Below are 27891 nucleotides of genomic sequence, written 5' to 3'. Positions count from 1 at the left end.
CCAAAAAATGCGCTACGTTATACCTACGGCAGGAGAAGGGGTCAGAATAATTTACGGAGCGCCGTAATTACGCGGCTGTCATCTGTCGAAGTGACAGATCTCATACATAGAAATGATATTCCGCGGCAGTGCCTCAATTGATCTGAACCCCTCTCCCGAGGAAGATTATAGCGTGGTAGTGTATCAGCCATCGACCAAGACTTATTACATCAATGGTGTCAGCCCAACATATAATACGAACTTAACACGCACCTAAATATAGCGTAAGGTGTCTAAGGCCTTATTCGGGATTAGTGACGGGGAATGGAGTATGTGCGCAATATGGATTACCTGATCTTGCCTCCGCAGTACTGACACTCATGCCCTTGCCATCCTTCGTTGCAGATACAGGTTTCATTTTCACAGACCCCATTGGAGCAAGGCTGATCACTGTTACACTTGCCAGACACTTGCTCCGGGCAGAATATCACTAGCAACAGGAGCACTGAGCACTGGAAGTTCGGCAACCACGAGCTTTTTTGATGGTATTTGGATTTGAAAAGTAATGAAAACATTTTGTAAATAACTTATTTTTGCACAAATTACAATCTCTGCAACCTTTTCCCTGATATCCCCAGGCTGGAGCAGATTATATTATGGTTTCCAAAATGTTGTGATGTACACAGTCATAAAATAATACCAACTACTTCCAAAGAAAATGATAGATTTTCGTTGAAATCGGTAAATCTACCGAAATTCTGGTAGTACGGCATCACAGACTGCCGACGGCAGTGTTCCCATACTAAACCTAAAAATTCTAATACGAGAGATTTTTCACCCAAATATCGTGAGAAATTTGAAAAGTTCGGGGAAAATTGGGAGTATGAGTAGGAGCTTGGGAGTCATCAGTGCCTGTTTCTGAATCAGGCCATAAACAGAAAATAATAAATAGCACCCTTAAAAACATAATAATTATCGTTTTAACGGGCAATAATAAATTATTGTAGAATAATGCGATTTTTCTAATGGGGATTTATTTTATCGTCTGATATACACAGAAAACTGTCACTTTATGAGATGTCGTACAACTGAACGGTGTACCGTGGTTATTATTTATTGAATTAATTAGTTCTAAAATGAATTCTTTCGGTAAAAGCAGCCAATTCACTGGGTCCAGTAATTATTATTTGACGGTTTTTAAAACTCTATCATGAAAAGAACTGAATCAATTTCAACAGTATTTACTGTAAAGCAACGTATGCAGATAACAACAAATGATCATTAATTCTTCAAATCTCCCGGTTTCATATAAACACTCCGCCTGTCACTCAATGGTACGTACACCGTTTAGTAATTTTCCTTTAGAAAATATTAATTTGATACCTAGTTGAATTTTATAAAACCTAAATTTGCAGACAATAAATTATTTTCCATGAAGTGAAAAATCGGGAGCTTCGGGAACACTGGTCGACGGATGCAGCCATACATATACCACTATACCATCACTATTCCCATAAATAAACCACTCAAACTAAACCACCCACGACGCAACCGCTGGTAACTTTGCTCGGTTTGTTATTGTTGACAATTTTGAAAATGACATTCGTGACATTGTTGTTGTTCTTCAAAGCAAAGGTTGCCATTTACCAAAAAATTAAAAGCAGGGTAAAAAAAACATTCCATTTGAGATTGAGCGGAAAACATTCATTTCATTCGATTTTAGAAAAATTCGCTGTTGTTGAACTTATTTCAAAATAATATATTCTTCTTGAAAACAGATGATATGAGAGTTTTAACCCCCAGGTCAGTTATATTTTGCAATGTAATTCTCTTAAGCGAACTGTTAAAAAGCTCGTGTGATTTAAGATTTTCATTGCCAAAAGTATTATAGTGATTTGTTTTTGGGGTATTATGCCGTATTGCGCTACCTCCTTTCTTGGCCAACATTTCGGAGAGTATTGCAGTGTCCATCATCAGGGCAGATGAAATGTGGAAAAAATGAAACATTTCACGTCAACCTTAGATTACACATTTGCCCTGATGATGGACACTGCAATGCTCTCCTAAACGTTGGCTAAAGAAGGGGTAGCGCAACACGGCATAATACCCCAAAAACAAATGACTATATTAAAAAGCTGATCGCGCGGGAAATATTTTCGTATTGCATTCAATTCCAGATTAATTTGCTTTGGAAAGTATTTTAAAATAAAATACTGTTTCAGATAAACGACTCTTTTGTATTTTAGTATTACAAATCGATATTGCAAATAAAAATATAAAGTTTTTTAAATGCCTTAACGATGTTTTTTCTCGCGTCAACTATAAACAAAGATTTTACACGAAACTGAAAAAAAAGTTTTATCAGACAAAGGTATTATGAAAATTACTGTCACTTCCCTTTATTGCGTTTGATATAAAACTATTTAATAAGAAATCTGCAAATGTTTCTGTACATTTTACTAAAGAATGAGTGAAGGTATTTAACTAAAGTTACATCATATCAATGATATAATAACATATAATTGAACAAAAGATGTAGCACAGCTTGAGAAAAGAATAGACTTTCAAAGAAACGTGTTTACGAATGAAATAAAAAAAACTTCTGTTGTCACTGTATTATGCAGTAAATTATGTATCATGTTAAAGCCCGTCAGGGCATTTTAATTAATAAATTAAAATAAATAAAATAGATGTATATATTATGAACGGCACGCTAAAGTGTGTTCACTGGACTCAGTTCAGTGAAACCACGCGCGTTATAAGCATAAAATAATATTTAATAATCTTAAAATAGTCCAACTCGAGCAGTGGCAGCGGTATTTTTTAATAAAAATATAAACAATAAACATATATTTTTATTTACTTAATGCTGATTTCAAATATTTTCAATGTTCATAATTTTTAAGTCATCTTTCTTAAAGCTTTTTTTTCACTGGGAGCTAAGCTACGCAAATTTGAATGCCTTTATAATGTAAACAGTTTTGTTTTTTAGATTTGTTCATTCTTTTCAGTGAAGTTTTTTATAATGATATAATTTATTTCATATTTTTTGACAAAGGTAATAATTAAATTAAGAGACATGTTTCCTATCTCACTCAAAAATTCATACTTTTGGCAACCGGTAAAATATTATGAAAGTTTAAAAATCCATGAAATTATGGTAAAAACAATGCATCTAGCAACACTAAAACTGGACACTGTGCCCGACCGGCGAAGCAGGTGCCGGCCGCGTTTATGACTGAGCTTGAATGAGTTCTGATAGATGGCGGTAATGCAGGCGCCCTGACTCGCCTTGGCCGTACTTTATCTCCAAGTTTCCCGGTTTTTCACTAGATGTCGGTTATTCCTTGCTGCTCAACAACAACACGATATCATAACCCAAAAAATAATCATAACAATGAAAATAACATGTTTTTATTTAGACTAATATCCTAGATCAAAGCAATTTTTTATTGCAAACTAGCGTGGACCCGTGAAAAATCACGGGATATTTTTGTGAAGCTGAAACCTTATTCTGACTTTTTTTTACATTAAGCCCACACGGGAGGCCCTCAGAGAAATTATTTCCCTCAGGGCCTATGTCATCTTTGAGGATGCTGTGTTGAATGTCTTTTTAAGGAAAGACAGGAGAGGAAGTTCTGGGCAGGTAAAAGTTATTATGGTTGGGTAGGTGTGACGGACTACATCCCTATATATGAATACATCCCTCCCACAAGACGATGGCGATGGGTCGAGAGTACAGTTGGAGAGGTCAAAGGGTCTCCCCAAACCAGCCTCTCCCGATCTGGGCAGGTGCATCCTGAATACACCTCACCCGATGAACCCGGGCACCCCTGCTAAATTACCAAACGTAGCGAAATTGGCTATCTAATAAATGGTTCCCGGAGCGGCGGTACACAAACCCGTCTCCCAAATTGTAATTGCTGCAGAATGATCAAGAAAAACTATTCACGAAAATGTTTTATACATAATGCATTATTAATTTTTTGCATGCTGAATTCTTTACACATCTGTTGTTCAGTTCCAATTTTGAAAATGAAAATCCTATACCTATTATAGGTAGGTACTTTATCGCATGCTGAATTCTTTATACATCTGTTGTTCAGTTCCAATTTTGAAAATGAAAATCCTATATTATAGGTAGGTACTTTATCGCATGTTGAATTCTTTACACATCTGTTGTTCAGTTCCAATTTTGAAAATGAAAATCCTATATTATAGGTAGGTACTTTATCGCATGTTGAATTCTTTACACATCATCTGTTGTTCAGTTCCAATTTTGAAAATGAAAATCCTATATTATAGGTAGGTACTTTATCGCATGCTGAATTCTTTACACATCATAAAATGAAATAAAATAATTATCGTTAGTTTTAAGATCGTTGGTATTTGTCTGTAATTAACTTCTTTTTTTCGTTTTAGATAGTACCTAATATTGATCACGATATTGCCGGCAAGCGGCTTTGGTTCTTTTACCAATAATGTTTATTTATTTATTTAAATGCAAAAGACATAACACGAGCTATTAACATAAATATAAATATAAATCTAAAGTTAAAAAGTACAAGGTATAAAGTGTACAGCATAAAGTTTAAAGTATAATATACAGTATAAAGTGTAAAGGTTAGATATAAAGTGCAAAGTATAATTTACGGTGTAAAGTGTGAGGTTAAATATAAAGTTAAGTTAATTATAAAGAAAAAAAAAGAAAAAAAACAAGTTTGTCAACTATGCCAAACATAAATGATTATCAATTATCAAAGTACCGATAATGTAAACAATAATGTATGCTTATTTACTTATGTATTGATACTGCATCTTTTATATGATAACCGACTTTTGTGATCAATTTCTTAGTATTTATTACCTAATCTATGCCAGCGATATATTATTTATTTATTTATTTAAAAGCATACGGCACAACATGTGCCATTAACATAGTTATAAAAGTCACTTTACTCTGAATTAAATATCTTCAATTGCAACGAAAATAAATGTAAAATATCTGTTAAATGTATTCTTATTCCAAATAAACCAAAGTACATGCATTATCTTGTTTTAATTTTAAATAAAATGTAGTAGCTGTACTGTATAATTATTATACATATTGTGTTAGTATAGTAATGAAATCTATCATTAATTTGTCATGTAAATTACACATGTAGGTACATCAGTAAACCAACAATATTATAAACTGTTTTTTTTCCAAATAAAAAGGTTACATGGTTTAATTAACACTATCATAAAATAGAGTTAGTGAATATAGTATGCTTAATTACTTATCTTTTGATTCTTTCATAAGTAAAAAATATTTTTTATGTATATTTTATATGATAACAGACTTCCTCCATCATTGATATCAAAGTATTCATTTTTTAATCTATGCAGGCGATATATTAAAGAATTTTGTTCTGCATTAATGGCAATATTGTTACAATAATATGGCAATATGAGTCGAGTTGTTCTACTAGGTACATTATAATTTATCAGCGAGAGTAGTTCAGGAGAGTCAAACCAGTTACTGTTTATTTTAAATAAAAAAAATTAAATCATTAAGTATTCGTCTATCTTTCAACGATAAGAGTCGCATTTTTGTAATATAAAAGCATTAATGTCGTCCGCAGGAATTCCTAATTTCAAATTAATCAAATTAATTAAATTTTCGTTGGATCCTCTCAATGGAATTTATATGGCTGTTGTAGGACGGGTTCCATATAGAGAATATGTATTCTAAGTGGATTCTAACAAGATTTGTATTTAGTATTTTGAATGAAAGGATGTTTTTGAAATCCTTATAGATATTATTAGGATGAAACCCAACATTTTCATTGCTTTACTAGTAATGATATTAATGTGTTTAGCAAATGTTAATTTAGTATCAATGTTATTCCAATGTCCCTTATTTCGAGTACAAACAATAAGCTATGGTTATTCAGTGTATAACTATATTTTATAGGGTTTTTTATTCTGAAAAAACTCATGATTAGACATTTTTTTTAAAATTAAGTGTGAGTTTGTTAATGCTACACCACTCTGCAAATTTTACAAAATTCGATTGTAGGGACAAACAGTCATTGATATTTTATATATTTTCATGTTATGATCAAATAATAATATGTTATATCAGAGAATATGGAAGTGACATCGTTTATGAATAATATAAATAATACTGGACCAAGGTGCAAACTCTGAGGCACGCCTCTATTAGCTTCAAATTTGTAAGACAAGTGTTTATTTATTTATTAAACGCCATAAAAGGCTTTTACAATAATATGATACATGAGATTATAAGTATACAGTACATAGGCGAATATTAGTATTACATTTAAGTGTTGTGTGTGTAATACGGGCCAGATTTTTTATTACAGAAAATACATACTCTTGATTGCTTGAATACGTTTATCCGGGAGTCTCGTTTATCTGAAACTATGTTCGCTGGTTTTCTGAACTCCCGTTACATTTACATCATCACGAATCTGAGATCAGCATTTTCTCGGCAAGCTTCAGCATTTGATCAAATTTAAAAATCGTTTTTTTTTTAAATTACACAATTTTCCCCATTTTTCACATGTTATAAGATTTATCTGCGTTTAGCTTTATGCATGCATGTAGCACCCGCTGAGAAATTCGCTGAGCCACGAAATTTTCAGCTAAATTATATCTTATTTTTTGGAATAACTTAATGAGGTAAACCTCAAATTGTAACTTTAAATTCGATTATTGAAGACAATATAAGCGATTCCTAAACGAAAATTTGAAACAGAAAAATCAGATAAAGATACAGTCACATCTAGGACTCCAACCCAGGACCCTTGGTTATCTTTTTCTGATTTTTATAATCACTAATATTGTCTTCAATAATTAAATTATATATTTTTTTGCCTTAAATAACCAGATTTAAGGCCGAGTGTAGTTTTTTATTAATTTAAAATAATGATAATATTATTAAGCAAATCGATAATGATAGTGTTTTCAACAAGTAAAATTTTTTTTATACATTTTTAAAATTAACATAGGTTTAGTAATTATCAAAATCAAATCGAAAATATGACCTTTTTCAGACCGTAATACGTGCGTTTTAAAAAATACTATAAAAGGCTGAATATCGTCAAAAAATACCTGAAGGGGTTTTCTTTAAACGTACGAAAAAAAAACTAAAAAATAAATAAAATAGGTTCGTAGTTTAATTTTTTCATAAACACTAATTGTACTTGTTTTTAAAATGCAGATTATAAAACTTTGGATACGTTTATTTAACAAAACTAAACGATAAATTATTGGTATTATATTTTTTTCATTTTTTAAAGTTAATTTAATATTTTTTATACTACAATTTAAGAAAGAACACTTAGATTCTTAAATTACTATTAAAATAGGCCGTCCGATGGCGCCTATTTGAAATTTTTAATACGGTAGAACATCGAACTAAAAGCTTCTTTTAAATATCCTAACAGATGGCGCTATCATGGTGGGAGTCTTGGTTATTGTTTATTTTTCAAACCGATTATATTATTAAGTTATTATTTATTAAATTATATTATTATTATATGATAATTATTAAAATATATATTATAATTAAAATTATTATTAAAATATATTAAAATATTATTATTATTAAATTATATGATATTATACCATATTTTTAAAAATTAAATATTAATAATATGATAATATTTTGTAATCCTACATGTATTTAAAATTACTGACTTTTGCATTTTTATATATAATTTTTTTGATAGATCTAATACGCCTAAATTTTTTATAAGAGAACTAGGTATAATGCCAGTAGCCGAAATTACAAATGGTAATATTTTCATAGTGAGAATGCCAAATTCTTTTGAACTCATTTCCTAAATCTGTGTATTTTCTTATTTTTTCAAAAACAGATTTTTCGATATTACAGGAATTTGTTTTTTTTATATCAAAGTACTTAAATAAGTACAAAAAGAAAAATAGAAAAAAAAATCTAACCTATTAGGTATGTGAGTTTGTGTTAGCATGAGTTCGCTATCGACTCTTCCCATGTCCATAAGCCAATATTCAACGTATAAATCGGTTTCAGTTATTCCAGCCAAACGGCCACTGGCTTAGGTTATGCTATTCTGTACACTATACTGTAAAACTCTCGACTCGAAGTTTGCGGGATCGAATCCCGGAGTGGGCAAGTAAATTTTATTTGGTTAATTTGTGTTATTTACAATTAATGAATTAATATACGTATGGTATATTCGCGGTACGTTTCATAGTGAAAGATACCCTCAGTATCGCCTGGTGTAAGACCACTATTCAGAATTGAAACGTTGCTTGAAATGGCTTTAGCCGTGTTTGGTGACCAAATCTGAATAGCCAGGTAGATTCACTTATTCAATAAATAATACCCGTTCTGCGGTCTAAATTTAAATAATGATTTGTGGTCTTTCATCAGGGCGATACTGACAGTATCTAACGCTCTGGAAAATGCCGCAAATATAATACTTATGTACATTGTGAAATAACACAAATTATTAAAATAAAATGTAGGTTGGTACTCGTGCACGCCAAGATTGTAACCCGCGACGTCACGGAGGTCGTCATCCTGTTGAGTCGGGCCATATCAAGAGACAGAAGGTCAGCGGTCCTATATCGATTTATTATTGTTTTTGTAAATTGTTCTCAAAAAACATGAATGAAAAGACCAAACACAAATAACCTGACTGCCATATGTTGTGGCTAGAGTATTTTGAAAGCCCAAGCGAGCAAGCGTAATTACTAGTGCCACGTGATTATGATGCACGTGTGAGTCAACGCTCATAAAGGCAACTCAAACAAACCTCATCTCTCAAAAAGTGTCGCTACGTTTGAATATATGGGTATAGGTTTTCAAGTTACAACATAAATATGTTTTGTCAAAAAAATAATGCTTTTTCGAGGACCGGAGTAAAACCGACTCATGACCGTCAAGTGACTCAAGGCCGATAACGCGACTAATTACCCTCGCAGACGTGCGTGACAAGTTTTTTTAGTAAAAAACACAGCCGTAAGTGAGTTTTTCAAAATTTAAAATTGCGCGGGACAAGTCAATTGAGGAGTACACGTCGTATACGCGGTTCTCGTCGCGCAAGATACCTCTCTTCGCGGTCTAGAGGCAGAGCGTTCGACACTCGTTATGCAGGACCCGGATTCGAATCCCATATTTTTATAATTTTAATTTTTTTTTTATCACATGCTACTTATAAATATGTGAATTTATAAGTAGCAATTTAGTAGTAATTTATTTTTACTTGTGTCATGACATTGTTTTTAACCAAGCATTACATATTATTTACTTAGGCACCGTTGTTTTCTTCTATGATCCTTATTAAAAAAAGCTTACAAAAAGCAAGTTTTTTTGTTATCCTTCAAAACATGCATTTTTTACTCTTGAATAGTCTTCAAGCACGTTTTTTTATTACGGTCAGAGCGCATTGATGTACCTACCTAGGTACCTACCTCTTGTATTTTTTATGTCAGCGCGGAGCCTTCTTCAGTGGGAAAGTGTTTTAAAAAATCAAATATTGACATACAATATAAGTCAGTTATAATTAGTGACATCTTACGAATTTCCTCAAAACTTTTTTAGTACAGAAATGTCTTTAAATGGCTAGTAAAACCTAGTTCCTCCGCTGGGGGGCATTGTTGTAGTTTCGTTCTGAACAGGGTACCTATTATACTTGGCCTTAACAATACTCGTAGAATACGGGGTGTCTCGGGGTAAAGCGTAGTAACTTGATGTATATAGTAAATTGATGGTAGAAATAAAATAAATACATAACTTTTTTCGAAATAATATTGTTTTCTTCCTATATAAAAATATTTTTTTCATGCAAACATACAAAGTTTTTCCCTGAAAACTACATTGAAACGTTGGGAGATATTTATGTTTTTTTACTTGTACTATCCTGTAGGATCATCTCTCGAGATGCGTCGATATGTAGCGCACTTTACCATCGAACACCCTGTAGGTAGGTATATCGAAATTGACGTATCAAATATTTCAAGACCATCTTTGTAAACATTACCTAAATTGTGTATACGATACAAATGCGTAAATTTGTGGTATAGAACCAGAATTGTTAATAACGGTACTTGTATGGTAGGTAATGCCTTGACGTTGACTTTCAATGAACTTTGATTCCTCTACCTGGGGGAGTATGGCTACTACCCTTGGCTCTATCCTACCGACTTTCTCTTGGGCATGCTCGGTATGAACCATCTACGGGTCAGAAGAGATCTGCATAAATATTGTATCACACTTCTTCAAACTGATTCGTGGACGGTTTCAAAATCTGACTATCATGGAGAGTATTGGTCTCTATGTTCCTGATGGTTATCTCCGTCACCGACAGCATAGACTGTTTTATCTCCCGGCCTGCAGGACGAACTTGCCAATGGTCATGCCGGTGGGGAAAGCAGTCTTGCTGTTGAACAGAATTAATTCGGATATCGACATATTTAGCTGAAGGTGAAGCTGCCTTTAAAAGGCAAGCTCTATTGATGCTGGTATAGTTGATACATCGCTTACTTATTATGTAATACCATTTTACAAATGTATTTAAAAACGAATTAAAATGTAATGTTTTTAAAGGAATAAACTAATTGAATTGAATTGAATCGAAAACTTTAGTAAAAAAATTATTATTATTTTTACAGATTCATATTACTTATTTAAGAAAATTTTAATTCAACCCGTAAATATGGATAGATGCTCTGCACTAGTACCTACTCTGAACTTCACTACATCGTTCCATTTCTAAGAGATGCTCTACACTTGTACAAACTCTGAATTTCACTCCATCGTTCCATTTCTAAGAGATGCTCTACACTTGTACATAACTCTGAATTTCACTCCATCGTTCCATTTCTAATAGATGCTCTACACTTGTACCTACTCTGAACCTCACTCCATTGCTCCATTTCTTCCTGGGACATTCTGACTTCTTCATTTAATCACTTACACATCTCATTTTTTCCTTGCACTCCTTTCTTTGTACATTCGCTATACATGTCCACACAGTGTAAGCATCTCTTTCGAATATAATATAAGTGACGTTACATCTTGCAATATTTTTTTGGATCTCCACAATCGTGTTGCGATCGTTCCTACATGGTTTTAATGAGATACAGACAGTAATATTTCTCTTATTTTGAACATCGAGTGTGTAAAATTTTATTAAGAAGTGTCAGGGCATTTTCGCCAAATTTGTACATTGCGTTTTTATCGTGTCCCGTGGTTTGTATTGATTTTTTTACAGTTTACTAACTTCATACTCGTTATTTATATATAGATAATAGGTACTCTAAATTCATACTCGTTATTTATACATACATATAGACAGTAGATATTCTAAATTCATACTCGTTATTTATACATACATATAGACAGAGGCGGATTTGCAGTCTTGGCCGCCCTAGGCCTTAAGGCCCCAGACCATGTAGCCGCCCCTTTCTCAGTACCCATCATATTGACCAGGAGTATCCAAACTTTTCAGTAAGTTCCTAGGGTCAAAACCGTTTTAATTTTCCTGCCATTATCATTCATGGTTCATGGGGTGAGATTTGTCCAGGTCTTGGCGGCGGATACGTCTGCCCACCTGCTGCGTGGCGGGCCGGATCGAGAGAGACTGGGTGAGGGAGGCCTTTTGACCTTTCCAGCCGGACTATCTTGAAACATCGCCTTGCACCGCAGTTGGAGGGATGTCTTCATACGTATGTCACTCCTGGACACACTAATCCCCAGATTCCTACCCACCCCTCATACATTTTCCTTTTCAGAACTTCCTATCCTTCCCTTCCTTAAAAAGACCCTCCACACAGCATCACCTAAGATGACATAGGTCGTGAGAGAAAATATTTTTCTCAAAGCCTCCTGTGTGGAATTAATGTAAAAAAATACAATAGTAATCACGCGTGAACTCGTCAATTGTCCATTCGGCTGGATCGTCGCTGATTTCGTACAGTTCCTGGTCCGGATAAGGCTGCACTCCTGGTACTAGTGGAACATCTTTGGCTTCTTCCTTTGCTTCCTTTGCTTCCTTTCCTTCCTTCTTTCCACTTGCCACATCGATAAAAATATCTGCACTTGAAGACACTAAAGAAACATCAGTTGACATAACACCGCTACCACTTGGAACGTCGCATGTTGGATCAATGACATATGGTTTTCCAAAGAAATAGTCTAATTCCCGCGTTTTTTTAATTACATCCTGTTGTTTATTATCTTTTTCTTAAGCTCGCTTGCGATACTCAGCCCCACTTAACCTTTTCTTTCTATCCATATCTAATTATGCGAAATAACACTTTTTACGTGAGGTATCGTCCACGTCCTGTAAAATATTTTGATTTTTGTTAATATTGCAGTACATACACGTCGCGTCGCGAATACTTTTAATAAATTAGAAAAACGCTCGTCAACTCGCTGCAATAAGGAAGTTGAGTCCATTTTTTTTATTTTTTTTTATCAATGTTCGCATTCAAACTTAAATACTAGTATTTTTTTTTTTTAAGTTTGTTTTCATAGTTAAATTAATTCTCAAAGTTTAAATTTTATTAAGCCCGCCAAAACGAGCGGAATCCGAGCGGTAACAGGCGGAGTGTAGTGTGACGTCATTAGAACTGTGAAAACCACGTCGCTTAAGCATTATGTATGGAAAAAAATTTAATTCTTCAACAAGGAATTCCAGTAATTTTTTTTACCAATGTTAACCGTCTATTATAATTGATGTTATTAAAAAAAAAAGAAAATTGATTAAGATTTCATAGTTAAATTAATATTTTAAGTTAGAATATTTGCTTTTCACGCCCGGTACGGTACTTGTACGGTATTGCCGTCGCTACTTGTTGACGTTCCCCGCGCGAATTCAGGACCACCGCGAAGAAAAGTAGAGACCAAAAGTAAAATAACGGTTTACAGCCCAGTTCACTGTGAGACTTTTCTGAGCGGCCGGCGGCCTGAAGTGTATCACATGCTATGTGACATGTATAATAATAAAAACATCTAAGTTATGCAATAAACAACATATTATTATAAAGCACTATACGAATATGTATCTTTAGAAATCCATTTCATATAATAATAATAACAAATACGTACATATATTTGACAAACCCAAATAAACCTTTGGCCTATACACCTCTCTCATCTAAACCGACCATCTCTCATGTAATAGAAAGAGATGCACCATAGGTGTTCCGTTGTACGTACAAGTCGCGACACATGTGACGACAGAATTCTTTCGACCAATCGTGGAGCGTATACAGTCTATTGCTATTGAATGCTTTTTCAAGAACGTTTAACTAATTCTAAGAATAATAATATAGAAATATATTTATATATTTAGAATCGATATTTTTTGATCTACATGAACATATTTTTTATAAGTCAAAATATTTTTCACTCAACTTCCTTATTGCTGTACGCACACTGGCATACTGACCACTGCCGGCACTGACTGCTGTCGCCTGTCGTGAGCGGGTGCGTATTTCCAATCCCTACGCGGGTTTGTTCCTCTAGAACGATTTCGGTCGAAAAATGAACAACGGACCACTTTTATTTTTCTGCGATTGATTTCGGTCCAAAAATGGACTACATTTCCTAGCATTCGTAAAACATTTATTGTAATTATTTAAAACATTTTCTTGGCCAGCCGTTTATTTTAACACGGAGCTATTGCATATTGCAATGCTTTTTTTTTTTTTTTTTGGAATTATTTTTTATTTTTAATAATATGTTTACATGGTACATAATTCATTTTACATCTTGGGTTTTTTTACTACTCTTCCATTGAAAGCATTTGCTTGTGTATGGAAGGGGAGTGTACATAAATGTTGTTGTTAGTTAGTACTAACAACAACATTACAACATTTTGACCATAGATGTCACAAATCCGAACTCCGTAGGCTACTTTAGAACAATGCTAAAAAGAAATAAAAATCCTTTGCCTCTTAATTCCTACGTTCCTCCACCCCCCCCCCCCCCCGCGTGGGGGCGCGCTGTGTGCTGTGTGTGAACACGCTCTTGCATATCGCTATTTCTTAAGTACAATATTTAGGTACTTAGGAAGTAATTTCTTGTTATCATCTGTGACTTTTTTGTCACGATTCGCCGCCCCTAATATCTGGCCGCCCTAGGCCCGGGCCTACATAGGCCTAAGGGCAAATCCGCTTCTGCATATAGAGTGTAGATACTCTAAATTCATAATCGTTATTTATACACACATGTAGATAGTAGATACTCTAAATTCATACTCGTTATTTATACATACATATAGATAGTAGATATTCTAAATTCATACTCGTTATTTATACATACATATAGAGTGTAGATACTCTAAATTCATACTCGTTATTTATACATACATATAGAGTGTAGATACTCTAAATTCATCCTCGTTATTTATACATACATATAGAGTGTAGATACTCTAAATTCATAATCGTTATTTATACATACATGTAGATAGTAGATACTCTAAATTCATACTCGTTATTTATACATACATATAGATAGTAGATACTCTAAATTCATACTCGTTATTTATACATACATATAGAGTGTAGATACTCTAAATTCATAATCGTTATTTATACATACATTTAGATAGTAGATACTCTAAATTCATACTCGTTATTTATACATACATATAGAGTGTAGATACTCTAAATTCATCCTCGTTATTTATACATACATGTAGATAGTAGATACTCTAAATTCATACTCGTTATTTATACATACATATAGATAGTAGATACTCTAAATTCATACTCGTTATTTATACATACATATAGAGTGTAGATACTCTAAATTCATAATCGTTATTTATACATACATGTAGATAGTAGATACTCTAAATTCATACTCGTTATTTATACATACATATAGATAGTAGATACTCTAAATTCATACTCGTTATTTATACATACATATAGAGTGTAGATACTCTAAATTCATCCTCGTTATTTATACATACATATAGAGTGTAGATACTCTAAATTCATAATCGTTATTTATACATACATGTAGATAGTAGATACTCTAAATTCATACTCGTTATTTATACATACATATAGATAGTAGATACTCTAAATTCATACTCGTTATTTATACATACATATAGAGTGTAGATACTCTAAATTCATCCTCGTTATTTATACATACCTACATGTAGAAAGTAGTTACTCTAAATTCATACTCGTTATTTATACATATATATAGATAGTCTAAATTCCTACTTGTTATTTATACATGCATGTACATAGTAGATACTCTAAATTCCTACTCGTTATTTATACATACATATAGATAGTAGATAGTCTAAATTCATACTCGTTATTTATACATACATATAGACAGTGAATTCATACTCTGAATTCATACTCTTTATTTTACATATAGGATAGACAGTAAAAATGATTTACATAGCGCAGTTTTGGGTATGCAACGTCTACTCGCATTATGTTCATCCCGTCTACATAATTTTGTAATTGCTTTTCCAGTATTAATTTAACATAAGGGTTTGATCAGAACTCCTCTATAGACCGCTTATAGCTTATATTCAGATCAATCATTCTTTCGCTGATAAAAATTGAATAGCTACACCAAAAATGTAATCTTAAATATACCATTGTTTATTGTTTATTGTTTTTTCACAATGGTAAATTGTTGAAATTTTAATTTTTAACCTCACTAGGACTAAGCCTGTGTTGAGGTTAACAATTTCATAATTTAATTAAAACATCACAAACATAATTTATATTGAAAGAACATTAATGTTTCTGTGCAAAGTGGGCGGTCCGTCTGATCGAAAACACATTGACAGACCGATTGCCATCTATAATGCACAGACGCCAGTCTGTTCTACGGGTGTTTTAATGGAGCCTGCTCTAAGCAGCACGTGTGCACGTGCGTGAAACTCGACGGTCACGAGCGGAACACCCGTTTTCAGTTGACGTTGATTCTTCTTCGGCTCGTATGTGGAACGAGCTACCGGCATCTGTTTTTCCTCCTTCATTTAATCCGGGCCTCTTCAAGACGACCGTCATTAATAAATCCTTTCCTACAGCCCCTACCTTAACACGCTTCACAACGCTGCCCAACCGGGTGGCGACAAATTCCCCTGCCATTACACTGTACAGACAGGAGCGCTTGTGAAGTGTCACTGTCAAAAAGAAAGTCCAAATTCTTGACAAATTCCAATTTTGAAAATGTCAATAATAATTTCCTGTTAGGATATTATATAAGATACTTTATCGCTTGACTGAATTATTGACACAATCAGTTCCAATCTCTAAAATTATATTAAACCTGAGTAACCATCATATACAGATATATCTGAAATCTAAATTCTTAACACGTTCCAATTTTGAAAATGTCAATTATTATTTCCTGTTAAGATATTATATAAGATACTTTAACGCTTGACTGAATTATTGACACAATCAGTTCCAACCTCTAAAATTATATTAAACCTGAGTTACCATCATAGACAGATATATCTGAAATCTAAATTCTTGACACGTTCCAATTTAGAAAATGTTAATAATAATTTCCTGTTAAGATATTATATTAATAGGAATATACTTTATCGCTTGACTGAATTACTGATACAAACAGTTCCAATCTCTAAAATTCCATAAAACTTGAGTTATAGACAGATATATCTGAAATTAATATTTTTGATGCTATTAATTTAAGAAAATCATCTATTTTTATTTTTACGGGAAAAAAAGAAAATAACCCTCTAGTAATAATTGCACGGCATAATTATAAAACACACTTCATAAACAAATCATTTCATCTTATATTCACAAGAAAATCAAACGTATAAAATGCTTGGTGGCTTTATAAATCAACCCGTAAATGATAAATTCCTCCCGCAATTTTCACCCCACAACTTCCCCACTCGTCGCAAAATTCTCCCTATCAAATTCCCCCTAAAATTCTACCCCACAAAGTCCCCCAACATTAGAAGAGTACAGAAATATTCGCAGCATCCCTCTAAGCTTGCAAGCCACCCTTTGAATGTTTGAATTCCCATTGAAGGCACACTAAAGAGCCCTCTGTAAAAATGTATTATCAGTGTTAGTGAAATATTTTTGACTGTAGTACAAATGATTAATACCTGGTGTCAGAGTGGTCTTGATTTGTTTGTCAGGTTATTGTTCGCGAATAAGGGATAGCATCTACGATGTAGCACTAGTGATGGAAGGGATGTTTATTGTGATCGATATTATTAAATCTTTTCATTTTCTTCAACTTAAAAAATGTGTTTTAATCGCGTAGAAAAGTATTTTTCTATGTGATCAAAAATATTGACTAATTTATTTAGTCGTTTCAGAACTTCGAGAATTTCCTTACAACAGCCGTAACGCCAGTGAAACTATGGTCGACTTAGCAATTAGGTACATAATAACATAAATAATATGAAACTGTAAAAGTAAAAATTAATTCCATTAAATCTCTTTGGATATCTCACTGAAAACTGTCGTTCGGTTTTTAGGTTAGCGCAAATTATGTTTGATTCGCAAACATCATTTCGATCATGAGCTATAAAGACTTGAACTGTTCTCTTTACAGTCAATTGTGACAAACCTTAAAATTATTTTTCCGTGCTTCAATAATATTGTTCTTAGAACAAGCTGTGCAAATTTCATGACACCAAAACTTAACTCTGCATTCGAGATTTGTGACCGCTATAAAACACTTAACGAGAGATGGGAAGGCTGTTGAGATATTGAAAGAATGTTACATCAGGGTAAGGAAGTAACTCCATTAATAGAGGACAGAACGCGGTTGGTCACTAGCAAAAAACTCTCCGGAGAAGCAAAGCTAGCAGTGATTAATGTAGAACACTTATTTTTACTTTATGGTTTAATCTAATTTCATCGAATTCGTCACTTTTTTATACAGAGTGACCAAAACCATCAATGTACTATCCAATAAAACGCCGGCTTTTTCACCGGTCGCTTTATCAAAATGTAAAAAATACTAAAATTTGCTGACGCCGCGCCGCACAGTGGGCTGAAAATCGCCTTTCATAGACATAGAGACTTGAATTTTCAAGGGTATTTTTTTGGCTAGAAATGGATTCTGCTGATCATTACTATGCTATAAAATGTCGTACGAAGCAATTGCGTGTACAAATGAAGGAGTTATTATTTTTTTAAGAAAAATTTGTATGGCGCTGACATTAAAAATGAGGCTATCTCTGGAATCATAAGGTTGGCCGTTCTATCCTTACACACAGATAATACTATTATTTATTTGTATTTTTTGACACACTTCATATTGTGGCGCAAGGTGCAATTTTTTTTTTTTTAAATCCTTTAAAAAAAAAAATCTTTTTTTTGTTGATGATTCATTTTAATGCTTAAATGCTTTACATATGAGTATGCTTTGTCTAGTTTACAATATTTTATTTAAACTGCAAGCCAAAACACTGTGCACAGTGGGCTGAAAATCGCCTTTCATAGACATAGAGACTTGAATTTTCAAGTGTATTTTTTTTGGCTAGAAATGGATTCTGCTGATCATTAATATGCTATAAAATTTTGTATGAAGCAATTGCGTGTACAAATGAAGGAGTCATAATTTTTTTAAGAAAAATTTGTATGGAACTGACATTAAAAATGAGGCTATCTCTGGAATCATAAGGTTGACCATTATTTCCTAACACACAAAAATACTACTATTTATTTGTATTTTTTGACATACTTCGTATTGTGGCGAAACTTATGATTTTTTTTTTAAAATCCTCAAAGTTGAAAAAAAAACTTTTTTATGTTGAAGATTCATTTTAATGCTTAAATGCTTTACATATGAGTATGCTTTGTCTAGTTTACAATATTTTATTTACACTGCAAGCCTAAAAGCGTTTAAGCATTAAAATGAATCATCAACATTAAAAAGGGTTTTTTCAACTTTGAGGATTTAAAAAAAAAACATCGCACCTTGCGCCACAATATGAAGTGTGTCAAAAAAATACAAATAAATAGTAGTATTATCTGTGTGTAAGGATAGAACGGCCAACCTTATGATTCCAGAGATAGCCTCATTTTTAATGTCAGCGCCATACAAATTTTTCTTAAAAAAATTATAACTCCTTCATTTGTACACGCAATTGCTTCGTACGACATTTTATAGCATACTAATGATCAGCAGAATCCATTTCTAGCCAAAAAAAATACCCTTGAAAATTCAAGTCTCTATGTCTATGAAAGGCGATTTTCAGCCCACTGTGCGCCGTCCCTACATCCGTGACTACATCCCTAGCGGCAATTCAATCACTACGAATTCTGTATGGATCTCCTTCATTTCTCTCGTTCAGTCTCACTCGATCCGCAGTCCCCAGTAGAGCAGCCTTTCCCGCGGCAGTCGGTCGCAAGCCTTGCTGTCACTGATCTCAGACTCCGGATTGCATCATTTATATACCCGGCGAACTGTTCTAAAATAATTCTAATTTTGTTTTAGAACACTTTAAAAAATTCTGTGCTAAGTGATCGTGTGAAAGTGTTGCCATTTTGTGAGGATTTTGTGATTTATTTCTTGCAAAAGCGCGAGGGTTTACACTTAAGGGTAGAGGTTACAAAAGGGTGAGTTTTCAATGACATTCTTTATTATTTTATATAATATTAATACATTACACGTTTAATTTATTAAATATTGTTAAAGTTAGCAAATTTCATCCAAAAATATGTTTTTATTCCAATACGGTATTTTTTCGGTTAGCACGTGGAACAACAACGTCTCCGTTTGTTCACGTGTTCTAAAATCAATAAGTTGTGTGTAATTTCGGCGATAAATGTGTATAAGAGTGCCGTTAATACCAATAAGGTCAAATGTACAATTTTATAAATCGCCTTTGCACGTTTTCATTCATGAATTTCAGTTTAAAAAATATTTTTGAATCCAATTATTTCGGCACTTGATTCTAGTAAGAATATCAAATTAAATATCGTTTAAATAGTTTATTTTGTAATATATCATTTACTTCATTATATATGATTTATTCGTTGTTGAAGATATTTTACCTCTAATTCTTTACTTTATATTTCACCCTTGAGACCACGAGACAACACGTTTTCCAGACAATTTGGTGACACTCGCAATATCTGATTCGAAATTACAATTTCCAATCGCGTCGATAACTGTGTTATATTGTATTTTTTTACTAGCGCAGATCCGTGAAAAATCACGGGATATTATGATTCAAATTTTGAAAATGACATTAAATCATTTTTTTGTTAAAGAGTTATTATTTCATAGGTAGGTACCTACTTTATCGCATGTATGAAATCTTTACACAATCACATCCAATTTTGTAAATGACGCTTTAATTCAAAGCAAATTTGAGTTTATTGAACTATATTTCACGCAGGAATAACACTGCACAGACAGACGAAAGTTTTTTTGATAAGTACTTGAATTTTTTTAAATATGTGTTTGGTATATTTATTTAATTTAAAGGTACGTAGTCCCCTTTGTAGATGTTCTACAAGTTGCACGATTATCAATAAATTATTCAATCTACGTGCTTGCTTTCGAAGATGAAGAAATTAATACGAATTGAAAACATCTGCATTTTTCTTAGCTGTAAAACAGAAAATCGGTTTGTATGTCTTACGCTGAAAGTAAATGTCGAATTGCCTGTTACAGCGTCCAAGAATTAATCACATCCTTTTCTGTCTGAAATACGTAGGTTAACTCGAGTATTTTTATGGAACTTTGAGATGTTCATTTGTCGTATCGTTTTATCAATCCGGCAGTGATCAGCCTTCATTATCTCCATACAGCATACTACTAGACTAGAGAAACATAATCCAGCAGTGATCAGCCTATCTCCGTACAGCATACTACTAGAGAAACACAATCCAACAGTTATCAGCCTATCTCCGTACAGCATACTACTAGAGAAACATAATCCGACAGTAATCAGCCTATCTCTATACAGCATACCACTAGAAAAACATAATCCAGCAGTTATCAGCCTACATCTCCATACATCAAACAAAGAGACCAACTTATTTTTTTTTGTTTTTTGTTTGTACATGTTATCTCACAAGAGTTCTAACTGCTCCCAATCGTCTGGAGCCAATGAGACTATGGCATGAGGCTGAAGATAGTCGGGGGATGAAAATGGGGAAGATAGATTGAGGGAATTACCTGACTTTTCAGATCTGGACACCAAACACGGCTAAAACAATTTCAAGCAACATTTCGGTTCTGAATGGTGACCTTTCATCAGGGCGAAAATATTTACCAATAATATCTTCGTTGGGGAGTGTTGTAAGGGTTCGTGAAAGAGTGAGATGATTAAGAAAGGGTAGGAAAGATAACCTTTGACCTATAAAGCACCTTACAATTCAAATCTAGTCACTAAAGATAGCTCAACCCATTTCAAGCAACATCTCAACTAAATGCAGAAGTTACCCGGACATTAGTAAGAGTATCGTTAAATAGAGATAGTGAATGGACGCATTTTGATTCAGGAGCTGTGATAACAAGATTGATTGAATAATATTATTGGTGTGTCCATTTTGTCGTCTGGACGTCAGTACTTTTTCAGTAGCAATTGTTATACTGATTAATTATCTATATGAATAATACGCATTTACAAACGACGTCACCGCGATAGATTTACTACGCCGCGACGCATTTCACGCCGAGGCTATGGCATCCCTAATCAAGGTATGTTGCGAGGCTGAAGTTATTGGGGAGGTGAAGAAGTACCTGTCTATTCAGATTCCAAAGCGATTTCAAACAACGTTTCTCACCAGGGTGATTCTGAGTGTATGTTCCACTCTATATATAATGTTGAATCATTTAATTTAATAGCGCACGCCGGCATCTGAACCCGCGACCTACGGATTGTTGATTGAAAGTGTTCCTTTCACCCTCGACCCTAGAAGAAAATCTTTTGCAGTAATCACAAAAAAATAAATACAAACATACTCATTTCTGTTGTAAGTCTGTCTGTGATTGGATTTATTTTGAATTTATTATAAGGATCAAGAATCCAGTCAGAATCCCGTGATTTTCGCAGGTCTGCGCCGGTACAGTAATATTAAATGGTTTATGTTCTATGTGTGACTCATGTCTTTCCTGTGATAATATAGATACGTACCGAATCACAAACTTCTTGCTAAAGTCTGCGCAATTACGCCTTCAGATCAAACAACAGATCCTCCCCTCTATTGACTAACCGGATTTCCAAATTCTGTTTCAGAACCATGTCAAAGAGGGGTTGTCCCCCGACCCCCAACTACCCTTGGGGATTATAAAACACCAACCATACAGCCCCTGAATATACATCACTGAATGCAGTACTTAGTTAGAATTGTTATCCTCGTTGTGCACCCTTCTCCTAAATGGCTCTTTTGTTACTTCAATGAACGAACATTCAAATTAGCATACGTATTGTGACGAGATGCTTCATGGCAGGTCATTGTAAAGCAAATGTAAAAGTTTGGAATTGCTTCTGGGGTATTGAGCCCTTTTGCACTTCCTCTTTCAATCTTGCAGTGTCCATCATCAGAGCAGTCCTATACCTTCTACTTCCTCAAGAGTTTGTGTCTGAGGAAGGACGTTTTTGCTGGCTTCTTCATATAGTTTTTTATCCCAACATTGCCTGTAGTTACTATTACTTACGTTCGGCGGTTTACTTACGTTCCCTGCGAGCACTTAGGCCATAGGCCCATTGTACTATCTCCCATTTTACCTCATTCCCTTGCCAGTAACCCGGTCTCTTTTATGAAGTTCACCAGGGCTGTCATCGGATATGTGGCGATGTCTTCTGGTTCCACACTGTGTCTTCCCAGGTATCTGAGCCTTATTCCCAGCAGAGCGGGACATTGGCACCATAGGTGAATTGGAGTCTCTTCCTCCTCTTCACATTTCCTACAGATGTTGGTGTTTTCCACTCCCAACAGTTGCATGTGTCTCCTGAGATGGCAGTGTCCCGTTAATAGTCCTACCAGTTCCCTCAGTGAGTTTCTGTCCATATCGAGTAGTTGCCTGGTTCGGTTAGGGTCCTGTAGTTACTAACATAACATCCTACCTCTGGAACTGTCCTTGGGTAGTTTGATGAAATCAGTAAATGGGAACTTCTAATTCTTGAAATATTTTAACTTAGCAGAGTCCTATTTAAAGACCGTTTGATCCTATCAAACATTTGGCATTTCACCTGTCCAAAATTATTTTTTTCGTTCTGATTCCGGTTGAATATGGTGGATATGTTGGATACTACCTTTTAATCCCGCTATTGCTCGCATGATCGTTCCTAGAGCGAGCAGTCAAATCGGCATAATCAATATAATGGTTCCTACCTACCTGCAGAAAGTTTGTAAAAATAAACACAAATAAAGATGACGGAGCTATACTCAATAGTTATTGGCGGCTACACCAAAACTAAATGCAGAAAACCAGTTTAAATTATTCTGTAATACCAGCTTTTAGAGAATTGGAGTTGGCAACCGTCTTCACACATCAGCACACACTTTATTCCTCATCTGCCGTGATAATGTAATACTGTTGACATTGTAATACTGTCCGAAACATAACACCCCTAAATCACTATAACATGATATTTGTCCTCTTCTGCTGATCACAATTTGTTCAAAAGCTGAAACGGACTTAGAATCGGGTACCTTTCAACTGTCAAAAAAACAAAATGGCGCTGAATGGCCATTTAATGACTTTGTCACACGTGAATTTCTCAGTGTTTAGGAGGGCTCCATTGCCGAAAACCATGGTATTTCGCCCTTATAAAGAGCTCATATATTTTTTCACTGGCTAGGAGACACCACATCTCTCAGTCGTAAGAACGAGTTTCCTATTTGTGTCACTAAGAAAGATAACCTATTTTATATTATTTCCAAGGTCTCTCGCACGGTTGCTACGGAAACCGTGGCACATTGTACGCATTCATAATAGGGAGAACTTCACTAGATAATTAAGTGAACTTCCTCCGAGAAAGTAACTCATTTTGCTTACATTATTATTTCCTTAAAATATCTCCAATAGTGCTTATATTTCATTGGAGTTTTTCAGCGAAAGGGAAAATATTATTTTTTCAATGATTGCAAAATGTTAATTTTAATATGAAACATATAGAATATTATTAACTAAAATTATTGTATGCAAAGTATTTAATTTTCATATGGGGAAAATGTTATGCTTCTTGAGACTCCCACACTAATAAAAACACCAAATACTTCTTCTTAAGCCCCGCATTCCGAATTATTATTTAATTATTTAATTTAAACAGCTTAAGTTTTTAAGTTTCTAAAAAAATAAATGTTATTTCTGAAAATAATAACTGTCCCCAAAGCCAAACCGGTAATTATATGAAATTCTCTCGACAGACGAAAAATCGCGAAAATTATTTAAAACACGTTTAGTTCTGTTAATTAATATGTAATGGTTATGAAAAATTCAGTGTATCTTTAGATGTAACTTAGGCATTGGTCGAGAGATTTTTGCTACCATTTAACCAATAGGGGCCGGCAAGAAACTTCAATAAATAAAATAAAAAATTTTTAAAGCCAACACGTAGACAATACCATACTTAAACAAGGTGACACTTTTGTATTTGACTTTAACTAACCCAGTAGAGGTAATATACGATTGCAAAATTAATGTATATGGTCGACACTGCAATTGCAGTGCTTCGTACCGTGCATGGCCATAATTCTTCAACTTCCAAAACAGGGCTTCGTACCGTAGATGGCCACAATTCTTCAACACTGCAAATGCAGTGCTTCGTACCGTAGATGGCCACAATTCTTCAACACTGCAAATGCAGTGCTTCGTACCGTAGATGGCCACAATTCTTCAACACTGCAAATGCAGGGCTCCTGAGAATCGAGTCGTTTTTTTTTTTTTTTTTTTATTAGTAAAAAAAAGATACACGAATTACATAATATAACAATTACATAATATAATTACACAATATAGTAGGTTATTAATTACATAATATAAGTATTCGATGTACCCCCATAAATAAGCAGGGCTTGTGTGTATGGGGGTGTTGTTATATTTGTTTATATTTGGTACGATTCAGTTCAACTGTTCGGAATACTTTTTAAGGTGGCTTTTGAATTCGTTTATATTTGCATTCATGTTTCTAATTTTTTCTGAACTTATATGTTCAAAAAGAAGAAGAAGATGGTTTGAAAGGAGATATACAAATACGAATGTTGGAGGGAGTGCGCTAATATTAAGACACGATTTTAATTAATAGGCGTAAGCGAAAATATTTAATAAGTCATTATTTAAAATAGAGAAAAAATCTTTCGACAAACGTCTTAAATAGCATTAAAAAAACACTCTTAACTTTTTCATGCCTGTACCGTGTTAAATAATAGAGTAAAGTGTATTTTGCAGAATTTTCGAAGCAAGCTATTTACTTCTTATTTTCTATCGCGGGAATTTTATATAATTATTTTTTCGTCTCGGCAAATGTATAGAGATTATCTTCGGAAAATTAAAAAAGTTAATGTGTGATCCGGGGTATTATTATGTAACGTATGTTTATATCAAACATTCCTAAGCAGGTATATTGTATAAAGTATCTAAATGTGTTAGCTAAACGTAAAATACTTTGTAATGGGCCTAAATAAATTACACACCTTTCTTCGTCCTTCTGCTCTACATATCCAAACCGTCAAAGCGTCATTATCGGAATACATCCGCAATAGGTTGTGAATCGTGAATAGTTTTATTACAAACATGCCTGATTTATTGTATATTTAATTGCAAACAAACTAACAATACTTCTATTAAAATAATTAGTCTATTCACAATAATTCTATTTCCACAAAATTTTGCGTTTCCTAGAACTGTTGTGCTGAATAGTACAAATAATATTATAAAATCACGGGAATCGCAGATACAGTCTGCGGTGTCGGTATCTAAGCAAAACCACAATCTATGCAAAAACTACCATTTCTCGGTAATCAAAGTTTTGGAAAAACACGTGAAACTTGCAATTGATTAGGTTCTACTGATTATTATTCATATTTAGGTGATGCAACAGAACTACTGTATTTCTAATGGGGATTCCTGATTGGTATAACGTACTGAAGAGGTTAACCGGAGGAAGTGTTTTATGGGAGTGTCCGTGCGGAGCTAAGTTTTTTCCTCATTTTTTCCTTACTTCTGTTGAAATCGATCAAATATTTTCATACATGAAAAATCTTTTTTTTTTTTTATGTGACACCTCACAAGAGCGTCCCTGCCTGTGCAGAATACATACAGAGGAACTATTTCACCACCCGGTTGGGCGGCGTTGTGAGGCGGAATAAGGTAGGGGCTGAAGGAAGGGATTTGTTAATGCGGGCCTTGAAGAGGCTCGGATTATAGGAGGGAGGAAAAACAGATGCCGGTAGCTCGTTCCACATACTTACACAAAAACGAGTCGTAAAAACGGCCCGTTCTCATGAAGCCAACGTCAACCGTGAACGGGTGTTCAGATCGTGTCCGTCGAGTTTCGCGCACGTGCACCGGTGCATCAGGAATCAATGCTGCTAACTCCTTTGAGCAGGCTCCATTAAAATACCTGTAGAACAGACACAGCATGCCTACATTTCGTCTATGCATTAGAGAAGTCAATCGGTCTGTTAACAACGGATTGTCAATCACACGGTTGTACAGATTCAAGCAGGTTTATTAAGTATTTTGGGGCACCAGCCCAAAGGTGGCTTCCAAATTCAATAGTTGGGCGGACTTGAGACTTGTACAGGGTCAGCAGCTGGTCACTGTTGAAGAATCTCCTAGGCCTGTACAAGACGCCCAACTTCTTGGAGGCCTGATTTACTCGGCTTCTATGGATCCCCGATACTTGAGCCGGTCTGATATAGTAACTTCAAGCAAAATTGAATTGAACAGATAATCAAATTCATTTACCTATCGAAGACAGTTGTCGCCTTTGATTGTCTTTCAACTGCTAGAATCCATGTACCTGTCTGGGTTGTAACAGTTGAAGGTGACAACTGTCTTCAAGACACTAACCACAGAGGTTTTCTCGAGGGTAACTTTTAATTAATTCGTAATTATAATATCGTTTTTTAGACCTATATCCGCGGATGTAAGTAAAATAATAAACAGTACCTTACATTTAGAAGCCTCTGGGAATTTAGTAATACGTTTATCAGAATAAATTAAAATAAACCCTGCGGAAAGATCAATTTTCTAGAGCTGTTAGGGCAAATTCGACTGCAGTTCCATCTAACACGACGGGCTGCGCGCCTAATATTGTATACACACGTCTTCTTCACTTACGTCGTTACGATTCCCACGAGTATTTTATAGGTTAAATTCGACCGTAGGTTCGTACAATACACCTGGGCCGCGGGTCGCATATGTTGGTACACGTCTTCTTCACTTACGTCGTTAAGATTCCGACTTAATTTTATGGAATTGTGCCGACTTCGAAATCCGTTTTCACCATAGACATATGAATATTAGTAGACCTGCCCTAAGTGATTAAAAGGGTATTATTCCCCACTCCCCATACCGGTTCCATTGGAGCCGGCTGTGCTCGCGTATGGCCTCCCATGAATTTAGAAAACGTGACGTCATCATTCTTGTGCGAACTATGGTCGAGGCATCATCGGTTTATTTTACGAAATAACACGGCAAAATGGTGGCTTGTGGTATGAAAACTTGTAAAAATAGATGTGAAAAAGAGAATAAACCCAATTGTCGTATTACATTCCATATATAAGCATTATTTTACTTTATTTTAAGCATATTCACATCGTATAATATGGATCAGTTGTAAAAACATATACTATCACATCGAGATACGTCTGGACGCGAAACACAAAGCTGGTTGGTTGCTGGGAAGTAAATTATGAACATTTATAAAAGTGTCTTAACTAAATACGTAAACAAAATAT

The 27891-nt window shown here is 34.2% G+C and overlaps 2 protein-coding genes across 3 annotated transcripts in view; one reads left to right on the top strand and one right to left on the bottom strand.

The window, feature by feature from the left end:
* LOC149411773 (attractin-like protein 1) overlaps positions 1 to 1536 on the bottom strand; it is a 97185-nt gene extending 95649 nt beyond the window's left edge. The window contains exon 1 of the mRNA XM_089646921.1: positions 331 to 1536. Coding sequence (XP_089503047.1) covers positions 331 to 554 — 224 coding nt within the window. The 5' untranslated portion in view covers positions 555 to 1536. The remainder of the gene's footprint in view (positions 1 to 330) is intronic.
* A 17796-nt stretch (positions 1537 to 19332) lies between these two features.
* LOC149411772 (Y+L amino acid transporter 2) overlaps positions 19333 to 27891 on the top strand; it is a 141688-nt gene continuing 133129 nt past the window's right edge. For both annotated transcript variants that reach the window (XM_089646870.1, XM_089646871.1), the window contains exon 1: positions 19333 to 19584. The gene's annotated coding sequence lies outside the window, so the exon portion shown is untranslated. The remainder of the gene's footprint in view (positions 19585 to 27891) is intronic.

The sequence above is a fragment of the Hesperophylax consimilis genome, chromosome 25, assembly GCF_061612785.1.
Source record: "Hesperophylax consimilis isolate HC1 chromosome 25, BYU_Hcon_1.0, whole genome shotgun sequence".
NCBI lineage: Eukaryota > Metazoa > Arthropoda > Insecta > Trichoptera > Limnephilidae > Hesperophylax > Hesperophylax consimilis.
Note: the sequence above shows the minus strand (reverse complement) of the source record. Positions and strands in the feature narration are given on the sequence as shown.